The sequence below is a fragment of the Ruditapes philippinarum genome, unplaced genomic scaffold, assembly GCF_026571515.1.
Source record: "Ruditapes philippinarum isolate M1 unplaced genomic scaffold, ASM2657151v2 ctg8056_1_1_1_1, whole genome shotgun sequence".
Lineage (NCBI taxonomy): Eukaryota > Metazoa > Mollusca > Bivalvia > Venerida > Veneridae > Ruditapes > Ruditapes philippinarum.
In genome coordinates this window covers 5,130-32,869 of record NW_026858670.1, presented here as the reverse complement: position 1 = coordinate 32,869, position 27,740 = coordinate 5,130, and the positions used below count along the sequence as shown (strand labels likewise).

Sequence of the window (27,740 nt, the reverse complement as noted above, 5' to 3'; positions counted from 1 at the left end):
AGTCATTTGACCGTGAATTTTCTTTTCATATTTTGATTTCCTTGAAATCATTTTTCTCATCTGAAGGCATTGCACTTTTAATATGATGATACATTAATTAAATTCCATGAAAATGTTTAAAGATCTAAAATATCTCATGACATGTTTGTTTATTTTACATTACACCTTTAATGCAGAAAACATAAAGTCTTTACCAAAAGTAGTATGCAATCGTACCTATATTACATACGAATGTATGTAATATTTTTCTTGTTTATGTAAAATTCTCTCAGAAAAAAAAAACCGCACTGCGATGCGAGTCGTAAAGCCGGAAGTCCGTTGATTTAGAAACTAAACATATTGTAAAATAATATTTTCTTTCCTCATTTCCGGTGTTAAAATAAATCAATCGGCGCTACGGCTATACACCGTGATTCCCACTTACAGCTAAGTTTATATATGACAATGTCCTTATGATTTCATGGCGAAATTTCCTTATATAAAAAAAAATTTTATGATTATTTCAATAGAAAAAATTATTATCTTTAAGATAAGCATTTCCGTTAAACAACGTGTGCATTGCATGCATCGTATGTAAATATTTAAATTACATTTTTTCCCTGCTATATAAATATGATACAATGGCGGTAATATATTTCCCTGCAAAAAGTTTAACATTACACACGGACATATTTCATCTTGTCACTTGTGATGTTACATCCAGTCACTTTGTGTTTTTTTAAAGTTTTCATTACAATATGAAATACATTACAATTGACTGCACCTTACGGGTAAAATACATACCCCATTCAACCGTATCAAAGTGTAATTTCTACACTATATTAGGCTAGATTGTCATGCTTGGGTTTAACACAGAGAGGATCGAGATGAGAGTGAATCGATACAAACTGCAGTGATGCTAATGTTACTCTGTTGTTCCAAAAATAACTTATTCTATAACACGCCTGTGTTCAGCCACTGTGACTGGCAACAACATAAAGTGTACAGCTGCTATTGCTGTCTTTAGTGTATAATTAACGGAATAAGATACCAAATGGATAAAACGTTTAACGTTTTATGAAAGGAGAATAACTAGGTGATGGAAATGGGCCACATAATGAAAGGATTTATTTTTCAACGATCTGTTAGATACGGGATTCTGGTGTGTGTTGCTTTATTCTTTATAGTGAAAATTATGCGAAAAGAAAATAAATCGGTTCCTCGTATTAGCCGATTTACTAGTAACTTTAATAAACATGTGTATGTTAATGATGAAATACCTTATAGAAACAGAAATGGATTAACAATTGATCAAGTACAAAGAAATGAAAGTGACGTTGTAACTTTAGCTAGGAAAATAAGTTTATATAATAACACAGTTCTTGTGAGTGTGGTCAACGATGCGTATTTACCGTTCGCATATAGTTGGCTCTGTAACACCAAACATATGAATATTCATAGATCTGTGCTAGTCATTACCACAGATATCGAATCAAAAATGAAACTAAATAAGGACTGGCCAGAAGTGTCCGTTTTTCATATTACACTTGACATTCCAAAAGGTGACCAGGAATACAGCCATGTTGGTTATGTTAAAATTATGATTAGAAGAACAGAAATAATTCTGTCTTTACTGAAAGCAAAAATAGATCTGCTTTTACTTGAATTCGATTACGTGTGGTTTACAAATCCAATATATGGTTTCCAACGACAGGCTGGTGTGGATATGCTGGTTAATCCGGTTTCAAACACTGGCGGAAGCGTTTTCAACGGCGGCTTGCTATACATGTTTGCAACCGAAAGGACTCAGGCTCTTTGGACAAAGTTGACGGCCATGATGAAGACACTGGAACAATATCTAAAGGATAAATCAGATGAAATGGCCATATCTGAGGGAGATAATGATCAAACTTACCTATCAAAATTGATCAGAGAAAGGTTGGTGTAATGAGTAAATACTGAATAATGCTGAATATATGATCCTATAAATATGTCATGAAGTATGGACAGCGTTAGTCTTATAAATATGACGTCCCTTTGAGATATTTTTGCTTCTGGGCAAAGCAACGACATAAACTATAACAAGCCCGTACGTCTGATATATTGGACTAGGGCAGCGTGTATGTATTTCACGTAATTGGCTTTAAGTATATATAATTAATAATTTATATGAATCATATGTAGAAAAAGTCCTGTAAATATATATGGCGTCGCTTTGAGATTGGGCCCAAATTCAACAAGTCGGTATGTTATCTGGACTAATGTAGGAAGAACGCAAAAACTTGGCCAGGTCGTGTAACCTTTCTATGTATAATTTCCCGCTCATGACTTTATTTTCTGCATTCATTAATATTTATACCTTTATACTGGCGACATTGTATTATAGTGAGGTCTATTTATAGTTTATTTGTTAAAATATGTAAAGTTATAAAGATTTATGACAATTGTAATGTAAGCATTTTATGTGACACGAGTTGCTAACCAAGTGATATATTCCAAATACAAGGCAATACAACTTGCCAGTCTGTCAAGAAGTTTTCATTTTCATTGAAATTTGTCCTGATAATTACACAGTTTTCAATAAACCTCTATATTAAGTATTAGTTATACTATAACTATAGTACTATGGCACTCTAAGACCATTTTCAATATACCTTATTAGTATTAGTTACACTTAAAAAAACCCCGTTAAACTAGTACTATAGACTCACATTGTAGTATAATGGGAAAAATGACTTTTTTGTAAATAGCAGGAACATTTATTTGTATAGTATCGGACTTGAGAAGAATATATGACCACATTAATAAAAAAAACCCTCTGTGTTCATCTTAAATGTGTAAAAAAAAGAAAAAAAGAAGTGAAATATGAGCCCCCTTTAAAATATACTATAAGTTAAGAGAAGGCCGGAAACTCCAGAGCAATGGATTCAAGAGGTTTTTTGTCAATAATGTCCTAATTTTTCCCCAGGTCCGATACTGTTGCATGTGGTTGGAACAGAAGAGTTAAAGGGGATTGGATAATGTAGGGGCTGGCTTCAGATCACAGCAGCATTTTTAGTCACGTGATCATAAGAGCTAGTTATTAAATTAATAACATTAAAAGTTTATAAATAACATTTAACATTGAACATTGTATACACTGTTGAATGCTTTGCTATTAAAAGGAAAATGTTTCTTAAAGTATACCCAGTGAGAAGTTTTTTTAAAGAAGTATAAAATATACATGTACACTACATAGTATGAGAAATGAGAATAGTACCAGTAAAATCCGCGTAAAATATCGAAGAAGGACTTAGCCATCTTTAAATCTGGACAATACCATTAATTGTAGGCAAAATTCAAAATATGAACTAACTGGATAACGGACAGTGCCGCTAATGACCAGACGGCACGAAATACCGTGCTTCCTGGTCTTGATTTGCAATGATCGCGTGGGTAGATTCAGTCGCCAGGGGGTTAACATTTACACAATTTATTTCGTAGTTAATATCGAACATGTCATATAAAGTTGGTTTTTTGGGTTTTTTTTTTCCAGAATTGTAAACAATATGCTTTAACGATATCAACATAGCTCTGTTCCCAAATAAACAATTTTCATATCACATACCCGGTTTGATATGTGAAATGTACATGCACATTGTGTCGCGCTATCTTTATCTAAATCATATGCATTAAACTTGCAAAAGTCCTATTGTAATGTGTAGAGAATGTTTTAAATTTCCTACGGGCAATACAAATTTGAAGTTATTACTTATTCAACGGAGTATACCAAATGTTATTTCCCGTACGTTTAAATAAACTCTGTATCTCGTATCTTACTAGTATTATACGCTCATTAGTTGAAATGATTATAACATTCCTCAAGTATTCCCGGAACCACGTGTATGCCACATGTTAAGAGTATGGTATTTAAGAAAACGTATAGTGAAAATGAAAATTTTACATTTCCCCCTTTTCATAAATAAATAGGAAGTTTTTTGAAAGTGTGCTTTAGCATATACAAACTTTGATCTTTTTTCCTCAATTTAAAAGTTAAAGTAGTACTCCTCCAGATGTATTTTTATTGTCATAGAATATTGTCAAGTATATTGTAGAAAGAGTGACTTCAACCGTCGTTAAGCACTTAAAATTCACAATGTCGCCTAATTATGTCAAATTATGCAGTGTTTTCTGTCGTAACCTTCTGATTTTGCGTAACGGATTGGCCCATTTTGAATTTGAGACAGATCATTAAAGCAGCATACCTCCAGATTCATCCTAATTTTCATGAAAATTTTGAAAATGTATTTAAAGGTAAAGTATTGTGAAATGAACAAAGACAGTACTTGACACATTATAATCGGCACTTAAAATCCACGTAAATTACCAAAAACGGGTCAAAATATGCATAAATAGCCCCTATTGCGTTAGTAACGCAGTAGAAATATGGTGATAAATACTACAAAATACAAAAATAATTGCACATAAGATATAAATTATCACTTGAATCTTTAACTTGTTTACTTTTCTCAAAGTTTTATCATGGTTTTTCCAAGTTTAATTTTCTTGAAATATTTTGGGTCATCTGGAGGCATGCAGCTTAAAAGGCACATTATGCCTCAGAACTCACTATCTATTAAATTCTTTAGAAATGTCAAACATGTGTTTAATAATGTTTCAATAAATAGATTTAGAGTATAGCTAAAGAAAGTAGCGCTGAATGTGCAGTAATGTGTCGTAAAGGTAGCAAAATGTAAAGAAAGTAGTAATTTGACTTCCATACAAAATACTAATTCACTATAATTGTACCAATTGCCAACAAAGCAATATGAGCAAAGATAGTTTATTATGGCAAGTGAGTATGTTTCGGAAACTGTAACAAAATACCAAAAATAGAAGTGTTTTGAGAAATAAAAATGATGGCATTTCTGAGGCATAATGGGCCTTTATAGTGACGTTGTGCCCATCAAATTGTAAAAGTGAGTGTTCAGGTATAAGTCGAAATAACTTCACATTTTGCCATAGTTGTTTTAATTTACATGTTTATTCAATAACCAATGTGACTAAAATAACTTTAAGATTGTATGGATGATGTTCAATATATAAAAAGAGAGGGGCAAGGCAATTTTAATTTTTGTCTTAAACGTTTTTAGTATCAATTATTGGTCAATAACCATTATAATAATCAATCTTTTGAAATATTCTGTTCTGTCAACTTAACATTAAAATATTGAGCATAATGTAACTTTAAAATTGACGATATTTCGATAACAAAATATTAAAATCTAGCTATCAGCTAAACATAACCTATTTGACCTTGCTGTATTCTAATGGCTAAGGCATCTGCAGGATTTTTGGTCTAATTGCCAAGTAGAAAAAAATGTTAAAAAATAAAAAGTCAATTCCATAGAGAATATAATGTACACAACGCCTTTACGTGAATCATTCGAACCACAGACACTTGGGATGTTGAGCTCCAAACGCCTTAAAATTCAAATAAAATGTATATTTGTCAGTCCCAGCACATATTCTTACCATATATGTCAAAAATCTTAATATAAACTGTTTTTGAAAAACAAATCATATTTCAACATCTATTATTATAGATGTTGAAACATGATTTTATTTTCATCACAGTTTAAAGATCTGTTAAGATTTTCGACATATATGTGCTTGCACTTACAAGTTTATATTTTATTTGGACCTTAAGGCGTTTTGGAGCTCAACACCCAAAGTGTCTGTGATTCTTACTTAACTACAATCATGCCTTCAGCGGTATGGTATTAATGTAGGATCTTTGTTAAATTTGGTCGTAAATTATAGTAAATTTCTATGTGTTTTACGTTTTTCTATTTTTTAATCCTCAGATATGCAAACATTACATACAACTTATTGACCCTAGACAAATACAGTGATGGACAATGGTACAGTAAGAGTGAGGACGAGAGAAGCAAGTTACGCCCTTTGGTTATCAGCAATAACTGGATTATAGGTATAACATTACAATTCAAATATATTATGTAGTTAATTGCGTCTGAATGGCGGGCGTACATCATTACACTCGGAACTCCTCGGCTCTTATTCAATATAAATCCGAAGTTTAACGGAAAGGGCCGAGAGTATGCGATTGACCTTTTTTTAACATTCGGTTCTTTTCTCTTTTTTTCCATGTCTCTTGACATGATAAGTGTGGCAGTACAAAAATCATGGTTAATTTGCTTGGAATATTGTCGGAATTATGCAATAACAACAACAACAACGAAACAAAAAAAAACCCCTACATTTGTTCATTTTCAATCAATGCATTCGCAAATACAGTTCGACCAGAACGCAGTAGTCGTCCGTTCTGAAGTTTTCGAAATGACAACATTCACGCAACACAAAGTAGTAGTTTAAATAAACTATTCACAAATGTTTTACATTGAAATAGCTTGAAACATATTAAGTAAACATAAACACATACGCACAGACGCACACACACACACGCGCGCGCGCGCGATACTTACTTAAAGTGTTTAATCACTACTATAAATGTGTATGCACTGAATCAACGGAATATTATAGAGCTAACACAACACATGTTTTTTGCAAATCTGAAAACATCTATGTTACAGCTAACTAGTTAGGGCGTCGTTGAATGTGTATAAACGCGAATTCTGTAGCACTGAATGACATTTATGTCGTTAGTGTTTGTTGATACTACAATTACTGATAGAAATACACTGTTTTCTACGGTGGCATAAAGTGGACAAGGGAAGTCTTTCTTTTACTACGTACGCTCGCGATATATTAATACATGGTCACGTATTAGAAATTACGCTATTAAGTGCGCAGGCGAATTTCATATAAATACCTATCGCGTGGCCACGTAATACTAGCGCGTGCGCACGTTATACAGACGGTTTGACCACCTAATGCATATTTTTAGGTCATGTTATAATATCGCGTGCACTGTAAAGCTATCGCGTGCGCACGTAAATGATAAAATATTTCCATTGCCCCCTTTAAGCCACCGTAGTGTTCGCAAACTACTGTGATATAGTCATTTGACGTATGTGTGATTCCATTTAACGGTCTTATATAATTAGATGTCTTCAATCGACAGCTTCAAGATTCTGAAAAAAATAATAATTTTATGAACATTTAGTAAAGGTATTTTTTACAGTAAAAACATTGTCAGTTGAATTATTGAAGGCGTGTTATGTAGTCACATACTAGTATTGACATTTGGACAGAATGAAAACTGCATGCTATAATTAATTAAAACTTTGCATGATCTAAGCATTTTTTATTTGAAAAAATGGACGTAACCTTACTCGCTGTCAAGTTATATTTTGGGGAAAAAAAATGGTTATTTCAAAGGCAGATAACTTAAACATAGTTCTGACAAATGCTATTTCTATAATTGGCTTTTCCCTATTTTTTCAAGACTGAAAAAAACTTAAAGTTTTTTGTATCGGTCTAGCTTTAAGGAGAAAAACTGCTGTTTGCCAATCCTTGAAATTTTGCATAAAATCGTCAGCTATATGAAAAGCAGACACCGTAAGGCATTGCCATGCTAATCTTAATTGTGAGCAAAGTGCAGTTAACTCGAAAACGAGCTCGATGGCACCTATATGTTTCTGTTGTCATATCCCGAGATCGTGCAAAATTAAGTAATTTTTATAAAACAGCATTCATTATTTCGGCTAATTGTGATAAAATCCCAACAGAAAAACAGGTTGTTAATTTTATGAAATGAAATCATTTAATTTTTTAAACTGTTAATGATCACCTTTTCTAGAAATGTTAGACACAACGGAGCAATCAAAATCTTTACAAGAATGAATATTAAACTATGCCAATGGTTTTGTTTTAGAAATCATAAAAGATCCCATGGAAAATGCATACACGCATATTTTCCTCTAAAAAGTTGCTAAATTTGAAGAAAAAACTACTCAAGACTTGCTAACAAATTGTACGTAATAGTTCTACAAAGAAATAACCGCTGGGTAGCTTTAGGACAGATTCAGTCTGGTGTATCTTACCAAAATCCCCAACCGTTTTGGTGTCCGTCGGTCTACAATTTCGCGGTTTCACCAGCGTTTTCGTACTACATGGTACTGTCAACGACCGACGAAGACCAGGCCAGCGAAGGGTGACGACAGCACGCCAAGATATAAACATTCGTCTGGTACATATAACCAATCGGTTTATGACACCATCAGAAACTGTTAGAACTATTCCAGGACGCCGAAATCCGACGGTCTCTGCTCACACAATTCGCCGACGTTTGAGGGATGCTGGTCTTACCATGGCCCACCATTATGACCACGCCCTAGACTTGCAAGATTATCACGGGGTACTGTATCCATGTCTCTGCAGATTTAAACCCAAGTGAACACCTTTGGCACCACTTGAAGCAACGGATTCGGAAGAGACAAACTATTCGGGACGTACAAAGACTTTGGGTTGCACTACAGGCCGATGGCGTCAGATTCCACAGGCGACTATCCGCACCCTAGTAAGGTCCATGAGGCGACGATGTACATCTGTAAGAAGCGCTGATGGAGGACATTGTCGTTTTTAAAGATCCCGACAGTGACATTAAGAATAGACATTTATTAGTGATGTTGTTTTTTTAGCTCACCTGAGCATGCTCAGGGTGAGCTTTTAGGATTGATGATTGTCCGTCGTCCGTCGTCCGTTCACATTTAGTTGTTAACACTCTAGCGGTCGCATTTTTGCCTCAATCATCATCAAACTTGGTCAGGATGCTTATCTAGTTGATAGCTCGGATGAGTTCGAACATGGGTCATCTCGGATGAGAAACTAGGTCACAAGAGCTAAAAATAGAAAAACCTTGTTAACACTCTAGAGGTCACTTTTTCGCCTCAATCATCATCAAACTTGGTCAGGATGTTTGTCTAGGTGATAGCTCGGATGAGTTCGAACATGGGTCATCTCGGATGAAAAAGTAGGTCACCGGAGCTAAAAATAGAAAAACCTTGTTAACACTCTAGCGGTCACATTTTTGCATCAATCATCATCAAACTTGGTCAAGATGCTTGTCTAGGTGATAGCTCGGATGAGTTCGAACATGGGTCATCTCGGATAAAAAAGTAGGTCACCGGAGCTAAAAATAGAAAAACCTTGTTAACACTCTAGCGGTCACATTTTTGCATCAATCATCATCAAACTTGGTCAAGATGCTTATCTAGTTGATAACTCGGATGAGTTCGAACATGGGTCATCTCGGATGAAAAAGTAGGTGACCGGAGCTAAAAATATAAAAACCTTGTTAACACTCCAGCGGTCACATTTTTGCATCAATCATCATCAAACTTGGTCACGATGCTTGTCTAGGTGATAGCTCGGATGAGTTCGAACATGGGTCATCTCGGATGAAAAAGTAGGTCACTGGAGCTAAAAATAGAAAAACCTTGTTAACACTCTAGCGGTCACATTTTTGCATCAATCATCACCAAACTTGGTCAGGATGCTTGTCTAGGTGATAGCTCGGATGAGTTCAAACATGGGTCATCTCGGATGAAAAAGTAGGTCACTGGAGCTAAAAATAGAAAAACCTTGTTAACACTCTAGCTGTCACATTTTTGCATCAGTAATCATCAAACTTGGTCAAGATGCTTGTCTAGGTGAAAGCTCAGATGAGTTCGAACATGGGTCATCTCGGATGAAAAACTAGGTCACCGGAGCTAAAAATAGAAAAACCATGTTAACACTCTAGAGGTCACAATTTTGCCTCAATCATCATCAAACTTGATCAGGATGTTTGTCTAGGTGATAGCTCGGATGAGTTCGAACATGGGTCATCTCGGATGAAAAAGTAGGTCACCAGAGCTAAAAATAGAAAAACCTTGTTAACACTCTAGCGGTCACATTTTTGCATCAATCATCATCAAACTTGATCAAAGTGCTTGTCTAGGTGATAGCTCGGATGAGTTCGAACATGGGTCATCTCGGATGAAAAACTAGGTCACAGGAGCTAAAAATAGAAAAACCTTGTTAACACTCTTGTGGTCACAATTTTGACTCAATTGTCATCAAACTTGGTCAGGAAACTTGTCTAGGTCATTGCTGGGAATAAATCGAACATGGGTCATCTCGGCTGAAAAACTAGGTCACAGGAGCTAAAAATAGAAAAATCTTGTTAACACTCTAGTGGCTACTGTTGTGATCCAAATATTCTGTTAATTGGTCTGAAAGTTTGTTTTGATGATTTCTAAGTCAAGTTCGAACATGGGTCCTCTTGGATGAAAAACTAGGTCACATCGCCCAAATATGGAAAAACCTTGTTAACATTCTAGTGGTCACATTTTCGACTCAATTATCATCAAACTTGGTCAGGATGCTTGTCTAGGTAATTGCTTGGATGAGTTCGAAATCGCATGTGGAACTAGGTCACCGGAGCTAAAAATAGAAAAATCTTGTTAACACTCTAGTTGCTACTGTTTTGATCCAAGTATCCTGGAAATTGGTCTGAAAGTTTGTTTTGATGATTTCTAGGTCAAGTTTGAATATGTGTCACCTGGGTAAAAAACTAGGTCGCACTGCTCAAATATGGATAATCCTTGTTAACACTGTAGTGGTCACATTTTTGACTCACCTGTCATGAGACTTGGTCAGAATGCTTGTCTAGGTAATTGTTTGGATGAGTTTGATAAGTCAGGTGAGCGATCTAGGGCCATCATGGCCCTCTTGTTTTAATTTTGTTTTTGGTTTTTGCCTTTGTTAAGTTTGCATCACTGTGATGAAAAAGTGTGATTTTGGGATATTCACCTTAGGTACTTCGATGGACTGGTGTACATTTGATTTTAAACATTTTGAATTATTTTCAGTTGTTAAGTTTGCATTTTGTAATTAAGTTATGATATATATCTAATGATGTAATAAGTGTTTTGTTTTCATGTAATAAAATGCATATAGTGCGGGCGTGCGTTTTCATTGTCCTTAAGTATATAAAGAGTTCCACAAAATATAAGTATATTGTTTTTATCAAAGCAGACGCAGATGGTACATGATTGAATCAATATTATTGTAATAAAAGAGATATTATTCATTATTCTCGGCATCATGCTGTCTCCTCATTTGTCAATGAAAAATATATACTACGAGATACCTTGGTGCAGTAACGGGTTAACTCCCTATATAATTAAATAGGAGTTAACCCGTTATTGCGCTACGGTGTTAATATTGACACGAAATAAAATCAAAGCACAGAAGGCGCTGAATTTGTTTGGGTCTCAGAATGTCAGAAAGGTGAAGGTTGTGAGATTATAAACCAGTTTGTTTTTGTAAAGTGCCACCAATGCTTTCCAGCGTTTTAATTTTAGTAAATTGGCTATAAGACTAATTTAAACACTGATATTCAATCCAATGTTTATTTGACTTAAACAATTAGAAAAAAATGAGTTGCTTTAAGTGGGATTTGAACTCCAGACCTCTCGCTTCTTCAGCGAGCGCGCAAACCCCTCGGCCACGGTGAAGTTATTTGTAAACAGCCTGAAGAAAACTATATTATTCTATATTAGGGTTTGTAACGACGCTAACTGTTGTTTAACACAGATGTAAATAATCATGGAGCTTACTATAAGCATGTATATCTATAAAGAATAAAACAATATTAGAAATTTTCGACCATTCGGGAATTATTTTGCTTGAAAATTAATGCGCCTGTCATTTGACCATCTTTACGCAGTGATCTCCCCTGAATTTTTCGGCGTTAGTTTACATATAAAGGGAAGTAACCGCTTCAAAAAAGCGGACTACTTTCGGCACTTGCAATTAACAGCATTAGAGTCTGGAATTTCGCTACCATTATTTGTTTGGTCTGACGACCCAAACAAATAAAAACTAATTATGCTGATGAAAGGAATCTCAGACACGATGTCTTAACGGTTAAAGGAATCTCAGACACGATGTCTTAACGGTTAATTAAGTTGGATATCTAGATGTTTATATTGATGTAGTTGTTGTTTTTTTTATTTGCAAACTTCTCATAAAAAACTAAATATGCATACGCTTTTACTTATCATAAAAACAATATATTCACATGGTTATTCTTCTCATAAACAAATAGTTGGGAATGGGAACAAAATAATTGGTTGGTAACCTTTGTTTCTTCGGTGCCATTATGTTTAGAATACGGTATGCAATCAAAAATTTTACCTCGTACATGTATACGAACTTGTTGATTTTAGTCGCTCGCATAGTTGTTACTAGAGGTGTCACGGCAAGCAAAAATGCGAACCGTTTAAAACGTTTAAACGATCGTATTAAAAAATTTTTTATACTTTACCTTTATTTTATGATAAAGAGCACGTTTTGCTTGTACTTTGTACTTTGTTATACTTAAAATCATGCAATTACAAAGCATATCTGATTATGGAGTACCATTATTGTCCGTTAAAATTGTACTCTACAAGATAGGATAGCGTGCAAAATGCAATACAAACGAAATGTAATCTCTTATCATAAATAAACAAATCCCAATCAATGAGAAAATGCACGTAGTAAAGTTTCTAACATGCCACATTTAGATAAGCTAAATAAATGGCCCTTTCAACATATAATTAGGTACATTTTTACTGAAATGTCTTATTCAGATTGCCCAGAATCATTAATCAGCAAATTTTTTGGCCTTAATATTTAAAAGTTCACTATCAACCCCAACTGTAATGTTTAAACGAATACCAATTTCATTTTTCTCAAACTTATATCTATGAGAATATTTCTTCATAAGATTTTTTTTTCAAAAATATTACTAATGAATTTCGAAAGCAATGTAAGCCGTGTCACGACAAAACCAACATAGTGGGTTTGCGACCAGCATGGATCCAGACCAGCCTGCGCATCCGCGCAGTCTGATCTGCGCATCCGCGCAGTCTGATCAGGATCCATGCTGTTCGCTCACAAACCCTATTACAAGTAGAGAAACTGATAGCGAACAGCATGGATCCTGATCAGACTGCGCGGAGGCGCAGGCTGGTCTGGATCCATGCTGGTCGCAAACCCACTATGTTGGTTTTGTCGTGACACGGCTTATTTTAATGTATCACACATCAAACCGGTGCTATTCGGTGTCTTGACAGCCAAAAACTTGTAGAAAATGTTCTAATTTGCTGGCAAGGAATTATCTTCATGGATGTCACATAATTTCTCATTACAAATCATTGAAGTAGGATGGCTACATTGCAAGACAAGAAAATATGATACTTGCATTCAAGACTTGAATAGGTGTATACGCGGCCTAAGATTTCTTCGTCTTCTAACCTCGGTTTCCGCGGTTATTTAATTTTCTAACCGTTTGTTTTTCTTTCTTTTTTTTTCTTTTTTCTTTTTTTTTTGTGCTAAAAACCGAATGAAGCCAGCCGTTTAAACGGATAAACAGCCGTTCACGTTTGATCATGACTAAAGCAGCGTATTAAGGAATATTTCGTATCCTTTTTTCCATTGATTTGAACCGGTCATATTACATATTACATTTGACGGCGTGGTCTTGACAACATATAAACTACCATTTCCGCCGAACTTCTGACAAAGATTGTTGTTGGATTGTTGTTTGTTTTGTTGTTTGTTTGTTGTTGTTTTTGTTACAATAAAGTGTTCCGAATAATTTCACTTGCAGTACATACGTTCGTATGGTTTATTGTTGTACAGTAAACTCCGCTTATAACGAACTCATTGGGGCATTCAAAATCTGTTCCTTATATCCGGAGTTCCTTGTGTGTTCTTTGTATCAGGAGTTTTTATAGCGAACAGATTTACATATAACGAACTGATTGTTTACCATTGTCCGCCATTTTGAAGAGCATTTGATTAAGAAAAAATAGTCCATTGTTTCTTTTTTAGACACAATACCCGAGAGCGTACTTTTTGGAGTTTGAAAATCATTGCTATTTCAGTTTTAGTTTTACTCCCTATCTCAATTTCTCATAAAATATAATATTTTGTTTATAAACTCTTTTTGTTTTCTTTCCATGATTGAGAATAAACAAGATTTTCGATTTTTCCTTCCTTTTATATTGAATATCTTCTATTATAATTCAAGGGTGACTTTTAGTAAAGTAAGATATAGATTTCTTTTCATTTTAATCAAGCGTACTGTGCAGTTTGCAATGGAGCATGCTTGCAAGCATGCGTGATTATGTTGAAAACCGATTATAAATTATTATAATAATTTTACTCGAGCAAAACTATTGAAGTAAAGAAATAAATAACCGTTTTCACACCGTACAATCAAATGGGCAGACAGCTGTTCCAGCGTCCACAGCTGTACCAGTATATACATATCGGCGCGGGGAATACAATTGACGTACGATAAGTATTCATTTATTTTTAACATATCCGAACTGTGTTCGAGTAAATCAATGTTATGGATTCATAATCAACATCCAAAGAAGCATGCTAACAAATTTCTGGCCCTGTGCAAGCTTTACTTCACATGAATTTTGACTGAAAATAACCACACTATCCGATGAGATGCGGTATTTTTAGTTTGAAGTCACAAAAAATTATATTTTCTCGTGATAATTAATCCTTTTTTCATACGATTCGTAAACGTCAACATTTTGTCATTAAATATTCCAAACCATACCTTCAAAAAAGCTTTTCTGTTAAAGTTATAAGGTATTTAAGTTTGAGTGTAATCAAAATTTTAGTAACGTCATCAGCTTTTCGCCTCTTTTTAACGATAACATCGACAGCAATTCATCGGCAAGGATGAATAACGCTGAAAGCTGTTCAAAGAAACAATTTTCAGAGCTTTTGTCCTACAGTCACTAGGAAAAAGTAAAACTTTTTTGTTCATTTAAAATATTACTTTATTCATGATACTTTCTAATTATATTCTTTTTATTATTACTTTCTATCATTTGTTGTATCTTAGCTGAGAGGCCTATATCTCCATTAACCGCACTGTATTTCAATATTGATATTGTTCATATGAATGAATGAGTGAGTGAATGAATGAATGAATTAATTAATAAATGAACGAACGAATGAACAAACGAACGAATGATGCAATATACGTATATGTTAAAACAAATTGTCTGTAGAAAGTATATGAGTTGTAATATTCTAAAAATTACATATTATACATTCATTTTTCTTCCTATGCATGTCCTGTTGTTGTTGTTGTTGTTGTTGTTTTCTATTTCAGAAGGCCACATTGGAAATAAGATATATATGATTGTTATTGTATGTTAATAATGTATAACCTTCTTTAAATAAAGATATTATTTTTATTATTATTATTATTATTATTATTATTATTATTATTATTATTATTATTAGTATTATTATTATTATTATATAAAAAGGTGGCAAGATCTATTAATATGTTTCTGAAATGTTAAATTCAAAGAAAGTAAAGGCAAATTTAACGCTTAATACGAATACTCTGTATTATAACTAAATCCATCAAGTGTTATTATAAATAATGGCATATAGTAGACATGTCCCATGCAGTAAATGGATGTGTAACCCGAGATGTCTGCCATGTAAAATGATTTATTTAAAAAATAAAAATTTGTATAATTTTTAAGAATGGTTATTGCAATTGCACAATACATTAAAACAGATTTTAAGGATAAATAACAACATGTTTTTCCATGCACTTTCATAATTTGGGTTACACAGCCATTCACTGCATAGGACTTGTCCATTATATGAATTATTTATAATAACACTTGATGGATGCCTTCATTTACAAGACTGAATATTAAGCGTTAAATTTGCCTTTGCCTTTTGACTTGAACATTTCATAAACCTATTACAGGAACTCCACTGAGGTTTATAAGCCTAAAAACATGAAATTTTATTTTTTCACATAAAAAAACATGAGCACTAAAACATAAATATTAATAAAATATAACCAAAAAATATAGGAGAAATACATTTGTACATTGAAAATCATATGTTTGTGCTATTCTCAGTCCGATTTGAGTGCAAAGCATTTAAACTCTTTTCAATTTTGGGTCATATTTTCACTTTTATAATATTCTGGAAAAACGGAGCAAGCTAATGATCGGAAATTTTGCATATAAGTTATTAGTATAGATCTACATCAAATGGAGAAATAATCTCAAAAAATTATTTCCAGTCCCGTCATGTCAAAAAAACTTAGTGAAGTCCCTTTAATAGGTTTTGCTACCGTTTTATATTGAAATACAGTGCGGTAAATGGAGATCAAGGTCTCTAACCTAAGATATAACAAATAATAGAAAGTAATAATAAAAAGAATATAATTAGAAAGTATCATGAATAAAGTAATATTCTTAATTAACAAAAAAGTTTTACTCTTTCCTAGTTACTGTAGGACAAAGGCGCTGTTGTAAATACATGTAATTGTTTCTTTGAACAGCTTTCAGCGTTATTCGTTCTTGCCGATAAATTGCTGTCGATGTTATCATTAAAAAGAGGCGAAAAGCTGATGACGTTACTAAAATTTTGATGACACACAAACTTAAATACCTTATAACTTTAACAGAAAAGCTTTTTTGAAGGTATGGTTTGGAACGTTTAATGACGAAATGTTGACGTTAACGAATCGTATGAAAAAAAGATTAATTATCATGAGAAAATATATGTTTTTGTGACTTCAAACTAAAAATACCGCATGTCATCGGATAGTGTGGTTATTTTCAGTCAAAATGCATGTGAAGTAAAGCTTGCACAGGGCCAGAAATTTGTTAGCATGCTCATTTGGATGTTGACTATGAATCCATAACATTGATTTACTCGAATACAGTTGGGATATGTTAAAAATAGATGAATACTTACCGTACGTCAATTGTATTCCCCGCGCCGACATGTATATACTGGTACAGCTGTGGACGCTGGAACAGCTGTCTGCCCATTTGATTGTACGGTGTGGTTTTATCTTGGTGAAAAGAGCTCATGCTAAAAATATCCTAAATAGAAAACTATACAAATTCATTTTAATAGATGTATTGAAGTACATACAACAATAAACGGTACATTCGGCCGAGTTTTAATCCGTGCCAATGAAAATGCGGGATCTATTTACGGGTAGCCAATATTTTTCTAGAGTTCGTTATAAAAGTGTAATTTTCTGTACTTTTAACTAAATTGGGACTTAGAAATGACTTCCTTATAAGCGATAATTCCTTATAACCGTGTTCGCTTTAACCATATATTTTAATATTAAATAAAGAAGGGCAAAATTCGGGCCAAAATAAATTGTTCCCTATAACCGGAAATCGCTATAACCGTGTTCGCTATAAGTGAAGTTTACTGTATGTATCAAGTTTAATGTCATGTTCAAAATGATTTTGCAATTGTTCACGCATTCATATGGATATTCCATCGTAATTATATTGCAAAACCATGGTATATTAGCCGATAAGGCACAGGAGTGTTTATGTTTTACAGAACAGAACAGAAATTTTATTCAAGATTTGTACATGGTACATCATCTTACAATTTGTACAATTTAAATGTACTATACAATAGCCACATGACATTTAATGTATATAAATATAGCTATAGATCTTAACATACATACTGTTAACAATGAAAATATAGATAAAGAATACAACATGAAATATTCTATTTACTTCCTACATAGAGGATTAACCATTCATTATTACATATTATAAGACATGGATGTTCTATTAGCCATAGCATCTCTGATATAGTAAGCCAAGTTACACAATATTTTCTTATTATTACAATTTAACAATTCAATAAATTTGAACATACTTGGTCTAACATAGTAGTATCTCTTAATATATTTTTTACGAATTTCAAGAAAACAGGTACATACTAATATAAAATGGTATTCATCTTCAATATCACGAAGATTACAATATATACAATATCGTTCATTTCTAGGAATTCTGATTACACCATAACGTCCGGTTTGTATCAGTCAATGCATGTGAAGACATACGTATTCTACTTATATAAGTTCTAAGATTTCCTGGTAAAGATCTAAATAATGTTCGTAACCAAACCCACTCTTCAAATTATTATACAATTCAAAACTGGGCTACCATTAATGTCAGAATGCCAGTTTTGTAAAAGTTATCTATTACACGTTGCTTAAATTCGCAGATAAAAGATTTATGACAAACACAACCTTGATTCTCCCATACATCCATAAAAACCATAAGTGTACAACATATCTTTGACATTAGATAACCAATTACGTTTACCACTTGTACAATCATTATAAGACATATGATATATTTCTTTCAAAATAATATTATCAGTTTGTAGCAGCTTTAACCAATATTTTACAATTTTTACATATCTTGTTACAAATAATGGATAACGTCCGAGTTCTCCGTAAACAGCTGCATTACATGTATTTAACCTAACATTTAATATCCTTTTACAAAATCTGAGATGTACTCTTTCTATTTCCTTTGACTTACTGTTACCTCATATTTCAGATGCATAACAAAGAATAGAACCTACAAAAGAATCAAATAACTGGCATAAGATTTTAGGTTTTAAATTGTATTTCTTACAATTAATAAGTTGTTCCCTATAACCGGAAATCGCTATAACCGTGTTCGCTATAAGTGAAGTTTACTGTATATATCAAGTTTAATGTCATGTTCAAAATGATTTTGCAATTGTTCACGCATTCATATGGATATTCCATCGTAATTATATTGCAAAACCATGGTATATTAGCCGATAAGGCACGGGAGTGTTTATGTTTTACAAATACATGTATGTTTATATGATTTTAACACAAAAAAGATATTCTCTGATTTGCACTTTATAATATTTCATCAAAAGTTATGTTAAAATTACGTATGGTTTATGAGAATAGTAATATTTAATTGTTATTGTTATTTCAGGAAACAAGAATAAAATTAGCAGAGCAAAGAAATGGAATCACTGGTTTCTAAACTCTGATGGTACATGTGACGTGGAAACTGTGAACAAGATAGTGTACAAATAATCATTGCACACCAGCCTCATAAAGTGATCTCTTCATGTATACAGTCGGACAAATAGGACAAATTCTAAATTGTTAATTGTCGACCAAATAACCAATACAACCTGGGATGTAGATCATATTATTTTCCTGTCAGTAGAATTTTTTCTGCCAAAAGATCAACTCCGGATAATTTGTTGACAACTCCGGATAATTTGTTGACCAAGTAAATGATCAACAGTAAATTGTCGACTTAAACGATCAATAAGTTGTCAGCGAAACGATCAAGAAATTGGTTACCAAATGGTAATTTTCTAATAAATGATAATGAAATTGGACGGAATTTTAAATAAATTGAGAGCTTGTCGACAAAATTACGAACGCTTTAGTGTTTATAATCCGAGCGATGTGGTTGAATGCAAATAGGAAACTTAATGGTTTCTTTACAAATGTCTTTTATACACTAGTCAGTTGTAATCATCACCCAACCCTCCGTCGCTATCCTGGAGAAGTGCGGGGGAATACCGGGGGGAAATGAGCTGAATTTCTGTCCCCGCACTGTTTCAATATACGATGACTTCGTTTTAGCTTTAAAATTGCGGGGTGGGGATATGTCCAACTCAAAGTACAACGTTTAACAGTGGTTCCCTCTAAGCTAAATGTTGTTATAAGGGGTTTCTCTTCCTAATGGTGAAATCTTAACAGAAAAGTTGTTATGATGATTTTGAAAGGTCTTCATGAATCTAATGTACCTGTATAAAAAAGCAAACAGGAAAACATCAAAAGGTGAACACAATTGTGGGCTACCAATTGTCTCTAAATTAATGGAGAAAAGTTTGATCTGTGAAAAATTAATTTGAATGTTTCAATATATAGTACTGCGTATATTAGCAAAGACGATCTATTCGAGGAGTTAAAAGCAAAAAAGAATTTTAAAACCCTAAAAAATAATGGAAGTAATACATATATAACTCTACAAGGAAAGCGTATTGTACAACAAAACAACAGCGTTGGTGACGAACAAGTGTCGAGATCTCAGAGTGCGAATGAGAGAACATAAATCAGATCAAGCAACTTTTCTGTAAAACAACGACGTGAAAGCAACAATGACGTGCCATTTCGGAAAAATAAAAAAGTGATGATTACAACAAGAAAATATTATATACTGGGAAATGATAAGAAGTGAAATGAAAATGACAGACTCTCAGTTGTTATTTCAGACATATGAGAGTTTTTTCTTTTTTTATGCGGAATGGTTTGATGTAACAACCGGCGTAAGATAAGGGTGTCCATTATAAGCAGTATTATTTAAGTTGAATGTTAAAACATTTAGGTATTTATGCGTTTATGATGAACGTGTTTGCGTCTTGTTGTAGGCGGATAATATTGTACTGCCTGCAGAAAACTAATATGATTTACGAGAAAATGTTAATTTTCGTCAAACAGCTGTTGTTAAGCTGATATAATGTGCATTATTGTAAAGTCCATAATAATAATAATAATAATAATAATAAACACTTTATTTCATGAAGGTAACACATTAAGAAATACATATCTTATTTACAATAACAAGATAATGAGATTCACAAATATGTACACACATATCAAAAACACAAACAACAACCATTCAAATTGACAGACGCATACATTAGATTCATTTAAATTGTATATCAAGTAAATATTTTTTCATATTTCTTTTAAAAACATATAGAGACGAAGACTCTTTAATATGTAAAGGTAAATTATTCCATACTTGCATTGCATTATTTTTAAAAGTTCTTTTAACATATTTTGTATTAGATCTTACATGTATTATGTTTCTATTTGTAGTTGATCTAAGTGTATACGTTTCATTTTTCGAGAACACTGATATCTGAAATGTAAGAAGGAGTCAACCCTTGTATAGATTTAAATACTGATAATGCTGTATGATACGAGCATCTATTTTCAAAAGTTAACCAGTTTAATTTAAGGAAAAGCTGTAAAGATGGCGTTTAAACTGGTTTACTCAATATTATCTTTGCTGCGCGTTTCTGCAGCTTATTCACTTTTTCAAATTCAGTTTTATTACAAGTACTCCATATAATACAACAATAATCAAAACAAGGTAAAATATATGCATTGTAAAACATTTCTTTCATTTCAGCGGATAAAAAGTACGATATACGCAATTTGTTTTTGTAATTTATTACAGACGTGCTAATAATTTCTGTGATTTCGTTTGACTTACGCATGTACCTTTTATATTTATATCTAAAGAAGGTTTTGATTTTAATTTATTTTCTGACCCTATTACCATACAAGTGGTCTTTTTCGGATTTATTGCCATGTTATTTAATTTACGCCATTTACTTATATTATCAACATCACATTGCAGAGTTCTCTGAATCACTTCATTTTTTTCATTTGATGCATGCATAGTAGTATCGTCAGCATACATGTCTATGTTAGAGTGTGTTGTACTAAATGGCATATCATTAATGTAGAAAATGAAAAGTAAAGGAACTAATATAGACCCTTGGGGGACCCCTGATTGCACTGTTCAACTATTTAAATGACTATTTCAATTTTTGATAAACTGTGTTCTATTTTCAAGATATGATTTGAAGAGTTTAATGGAGGTGTATGAAAATTTGTACAATTTTAACTTATGCAACAATATGTTGTGATCTACCAAATCAAATGCCTTCTTTAGGTCTATAAATACTGTGCCTATCAAACAGCCCTCATCTAAATCGTTAAGGAAGGATTCTATGAGTCGTATTAGAGCTGTTTGACAAGAATGTTTTTTTCTGAAACCCGACTGACTTTCATGAATGATATTAGTTTCGTATATATAACTGTGTAATTGTGAAGCAATATGCTTTTCAAAAAATTTTGATATGGTTGGCAAAATTGAAATAGGTCTATAATTATTTGGATCTTCTTTTGTAAATTGGAAGTACATATGCTTCTTTAAGTTTATCAGGAAAAATGCCATTTTTAATGGAATTATTTATTATAGAAGCTATAGCTATGCTTAAATAGTCACCACAGGCTTTAAGAATACGCGGCCCAATTCCATCACTTACTGTTGACTTGTTTACATTCAGTTTATCAATAAGTAGTTTTACTTGGAATGGGCTGATTTCATCAATAATAAAAGTATGCCCTTGAAGTTTTTTGTTCAGTTGTTCTTCAAGTGATTTGAAATTTTCTGTTTTGAATTTGGATTTGTTTAGGAAATCAGAAATATTGATAAAATGATTATTGATTGCATTTAAAATATTATTTTTCCCAGTTATTATATTACCATCTATTGTTATGGAATTAGGCAATCTGATATTCCAGTTAGTATTATTGTCGTTAGTATTAATATCTTAAATATTTTTCCAAAGCGTACTCGGGTCTTTCTTATCCTTGACGGCATTATTGAAGTAATTTCTTTTGTGGTGTTTAATTAAATTATTTGTTTTATTCCGCCATAGTTTATATGAATCCCACTTATTAGATTTTTTATAATTATCTCTTTTCAGTCGTGCATTTTTAATTTCTTCATCATACCAATGTGACTGTGTGTCCCTTTTTATACGTTTAATTTTAAATGGTGCATGCTTCACTAGAATATTATTTATCATGTTATAAAACAATTCTATAGCTTCATTTGGATCATTAAATGTCTCTATACAATCAAAATTAGAATCAATTAGATCACGTTGAAACGATTCTGTATCAAATTTAGCAAATCTTTTATATTTTATAGTTTTGTGATTACCTGCATGTGTGCTAGTATTTCCTCTAGTGAAACATATTAAATAATGGTCACTGACACAAATTAGTGATACGAAGTTTTCATTAATTTCATCAAGATTATTTGTGTAAATGTGATCATTTATTGATGAACTTTTTTTGTCACTCTTGTAGGTTTATTAATGATTTGCCTATGATCGTATTTCAGTAAAAGTGATGCCCATTTATTGTTTAACAACCCTTCTTCTGAACTATATTGTATATTAAAATCACCTAGAATGTGCATTTCTAAATTCACCTGATCAGCCATTTCAAGATGTTTTTCATACAGGTCAACCCAAACCTGCTTTGAATCAGGGGAGCTATATATGGTTTACATTTCACAAAATTAATTTCTATCCATATCGATTCAATTTCGGCTGTTTCTAAATCATATCTTCGTTTATAAGGGACATTATCTTTTACATAAACAAGTATACCCCCTCCCTTTTTACCAACTCTGTTTTTTCTCTCAAAACCCGTAGCTTGATATTTCAATGTCAGATACATTCATTAAAAACGTTTCACATAATCCAAATACATGCGCTTTAAATTCGTTTAGAATTATTCGAATTTCATCGAATTTTGGGAGTAAATGCTGTACATTTAAATTCATGATATGAAAACCCTTTTGTTTAAATTTGACTTTTTTTCGTTATCAATATACGAATTATCGCAATGATCATTTTTACTTAACATTATATTAGAAATTCCATCAGAGGTTCTTGAGTTGTCATTAATGCTAGATAGTTTGTTTAAATGATTACAGCTGCTTAACTTACTATAAATAGTAGATCCTAAATTATTTAATCTTTTACATGTACAATGTATATGCAAAAATATATCTTAGTTCAGAGGATAATTGTTCCGAATTACAATTGTTTACAAAGTTGTAATAATCATAAGTACTTTTTTGAATTTACCGAAACGGACTCGGAATTGCTCTGTTCGATAACAAATTTGTTACATATATTACTGTAATTAATATCATTATCAGTATAGTATTTGGTGAACAATCGCATTTACATTGCTCTAAACTGCATTTGCTACAAAGATTTATAAAGAGGCTATCTGTATTAAATTGATTAATAAACTTGTGCCTGTCTGCTTCTTCCTACCATTCACGGTATCTACAGTCAACAGTTTTATGATTGTTCCTACCACATATTTTACACAGAGATCCAAAGATTTTAGGTTTTGTTCGGAATTGCCAATATCCATTTTTCTGTTGTTCTTGACGTGTTGTGTTCTGTGTATCTGTATGATATCTACCAGTCATTGCTTGTTTCGTCTTTACAATAGTCGGCGATTTGTTAATACACCTTACTAACGCACTAGACCCTCTTGTATTATGATGAATTCCATCACGTTGATACATATGTTTCACTACATTTCCATCTCCATACACAAATGTACTATATGAATCTATCAGTGTTGCACCTGTTTCATAAGGCAAAGTTCATCGGAGTTACATCGACGTCTATTCTCGGACATACTGTACATAAATATACCTTAATGCCATGTTGATATAAGTAGTGTCTGTGCCAATATATATTTTTTAACTATGGTGACTGTATTTTAGAATAACCAAACATATGTTTACAATGGTTTATTGTTAACTGAATATTTAGAACTCAGTATTACTAATATATATTTTTTAACTATGGTGACTGTATTTTAGAATAACCAAACATATGTTTACAATGTTTTATTGTTAACTGAATAGTTAGGACTCGTGCAGTATTACTGCAAAAGACCCTTTCTTTAAGACTTGAAACGGGCCTATATGAAACTTGTCAGAAGCAGGTAAAGGATATGTGCATTTTGTAAGGCTGGCATTGAAAATGAAAAACATGTTTTTTTAGTAATGTATGAAACTGACGTACGGAGCTGTTTTATCATACAAGGCTAGTACATGTAGTATAAATGACAATGGAAACAGATAAACTGGTAATCCTTCTTATAAATACAGATATGATAAGAGTGCTTTCAAAACTTGTTGTAATCCTGTAATCATGGTTGTATAGGAAATTATATTTTAATTGCTAGAATATTTAGCTGTAATTTTAGTACAATTTTAAGTATTATTTCTATCATATTGTATTTATGATGTTTTATTATTATTATTATTATTATTATTATTATTATTATTATTATTATTATTAATTTCACTTATGATTGCATGTATCTTAAAATAGTTTACATGTGTAACATGTTAAACATTATGTTTATGTTAAATGTTGTATATATAAGGGGGGTAAGTCTACAATTCATATAGACAATAAGGCCTGTATGTGTTTTGGAGTTACCCCCGCCCCTCTTGTTATTTTTTTATTAGTCCCCTACCGGTTTAACCGGAGGGGACTTTAGGTTTACCCTCCGTCCGTCTGTCCGTCTGTCTGTCTGTCTGTCAGTCCGTCAGTCCGTCCGTCCACAAAACTGGATCCCGCGATAACGCAAAAAGTACTGAAAATATTTTTATGAAACTTGATACATGGATAGATGGCAGTATGGAGATTATGCACGTCTTTTTTTTTTCTTCCTATGTTGAAAATTCTGGTTGCTATGGCAACAAATAGTCTGAAAATATGGCAAATTTAACACATAAACTGGATCCAGTGATAACTCAAAAAGTACTGAAAATATTTTTATGAACCTTGAAATATGGGTAGATGGCAGTCTGGAGATTATGCACATCTTTTTCTTTTCTTCCTATGTTGAAAATTCTGGTTGCTATGGCAACAAATAGCCTGAATTTCAAGATTTCTGATTTAAATTTTTCAGCTTTTTCACTATAATATGTTCTTTATTTCTTAAGGTGTTTACTTCAAACTTTAAATATAAGTTTCTGGTCATCAACCACATCATATGTGACAAGGTTTATAACTCTAGCACAAAAAATATCAGTATTACCTCCCTTGAACTTAGATTTTTTAGGGGAAAATGTTGTCTTTTTTTAAATAACTTCTTTATTTCCTAATGTATCTTCTTCAAACTTCATATATATGTTTCTTATTATCACTCGACATTTTTGAGAAGGTTAAATACTCTAGCAAGACTATTTCCAGAATTATGTCCCCTTGAACTTTAGATTTTTTTCGAGAAACTGGTATTTTCACTCAACTTCTTCATTCCTTATAGGATTTACTTTAAAATCCCTCATCGTAATAATATGACAAGGTTGTATAAACATAATTTCCTTACTAAGCATGGAAACTTAACACATTACTGTGATATAGACATGAGAAGGTTAAATACTCTAGCAAGACTATTTCCAGAATTATGTCCCCCTTGAACTTAGATTTTTTTCGAGAAACTGGTATTTTCACTCCAACTTCTTCATTCCTTATAGGATTTACTTTAAAATCCCTCATCGTAATAATATGACAAGGTTGTATAAACATAATTTCCTTACTAAGCATGGAAACTTAACACATTACTGTGATATAGACAAACTTATTTTATTATGTTTTGTGGTTGATATTTTCAAATACATCCTCAAATTCATTATAAATGGCAATACACAGGAGTGTATGACAATTAAAGAACTTTTTGAGGGACCGGTAGGGGACTACTGTATTGCCCGCAATACTATCAAATGCTTGTTAGAATAGGTATACATTGAAGTCTGTTTTATTAATGCTTTTTATATAAATTTAAATCATATAACGATGAAAATAGAATAAAGAATATATTTATTGTCGTTTTGTATTTTACAAGACAAGACAATGGAGTGAAGAAAAGTAATTTTTGAAGTTTTTGGTAATGGATAACGTTTGTTTCACACATCACATTATCTGTGCCCTTATTTTGTTAGAAATGGATGTTTAAGGTCTGTTACTTTGCCCTATGTTTTAAGTAGTTTTAAAAATTCATCTTCACTGCTTTTTGCACGCAATATCTTGCTCTCACCTTCATGAATTTCATAAATATTTATGACAGACAGTTGTTATCACATTCCTCTTAAACTTAAACGATATATTTTCATAATACTCATTAATGTTGTAAACTCTGTTGTTAATGTATATATGAGTTTTGTAAAGTTTAGTAAAGAAATAAAATATCTGAAACGGGAGGAATATAATTATCGATATTTTGTTGGAAATGTCTCATGAAATACTATTTTTTAGCTCACCTGTCACAAAGTGACAGGGTGAGCTTTTGTGATCGCTTTTCGTCCGGCGTCCGTCCGTCCGTCCGTAAACTTTTACTTTAAATGACATCTCCTCATAAACCACTAAGCCAATTTCATCCAAACTACACAGGAATGTTCCTTTGGTGGTCACCTTTAAAAATTGTTCAAAGAATTTAATTCCATGCAAAACTCGGGTTGCCATGGCAACCGAAAGAAAAAACTTTAAATATCTTCTTTTAGAAAACCATAAGAGCTAGAGCTTAGATATTTGGCATGAAACATCTTCTAGTGAGTGTCTACCAAGTTTGTTCAAATAAAAGCCCTGGGGTCAAAATTGGCCCCGCCCCGGGGGGTCATTGATTTTCCCTATATGCATATAGTAAAAACTTAAAAAATCTTCTTTTAAAGAACCCAAAGAGCTAGAGCTAAGATATTTAGCATGAAACATGTTCTAATGGGTGTCTACCAAGTTTGTTCAAATAAAAGCCCTGGGGTGAAAATTGGCCCCGCCCCAGGGGTCATTGATTTTCCCTATATGCATATAGTAAAAACTTAAAAAATCTTCTTTTTAAAGAACTCAAGAGCTAGAGCTTAGATATTTGCATGAAACATCTTCTAGTGAGTGTCTACCAAGTTTGTTCAAATAAAAGCCCTGGGGTCAAAATTGGCCCCGCCCGGGGGTCATTGATTTTCCCTATATGCATATAGTAAAAACTTAAAAAATCTTCTTTTAAAGAACCCAAAGAGCTAGAGCTAAGATATTTAGCATGAAACATGTTCTAATGGGTGTCTACCAAGTTTGTTCAAATAAAAGCCCTGGGGTGAAAATTGCCCGCCCGGGGGTCATTGATTTTCCCTATATGCATATAGTAAAGACTTAAAAATCTTCTTTTAAAGAACTCAAAGAGCTAGAGCTTAGATATTTGGCATGAAACATCTTCTAGTGAGTGTCTACCAAGTTTG

The 27,740-nt window shown here is 32.7% G+C and overlaps 1 protein-coding gene across 1 annotated transcript; it reads left to right on the top strand.

Moving 5' to 3' along the window:
- Positions 1-858: 858 nt before the first annotated feature.
- On the top strand, positions 859-24,975 carry LOC132753912 (uncharacterized). The gene is made up of 3 exons (XM_060744464.1): positions 859-1,917; positions 5,826-5,950; positions 18,795-24,975. The coding sequence occupies exons 1-3, from the start codon at positions 1,079-1,081 to the stop codon at positions 18,896-18,898; spliced, it is 1,068 nt and encodes a 355-aa protein (XP_060600447.1). The 5' UTR covers positions 859-1,078; the 3' UTR covers positions 18,899-24,975.
- The last annotated feature ends 2,765 nt before the right edge of the window (positions 24,976-27,740 follow it).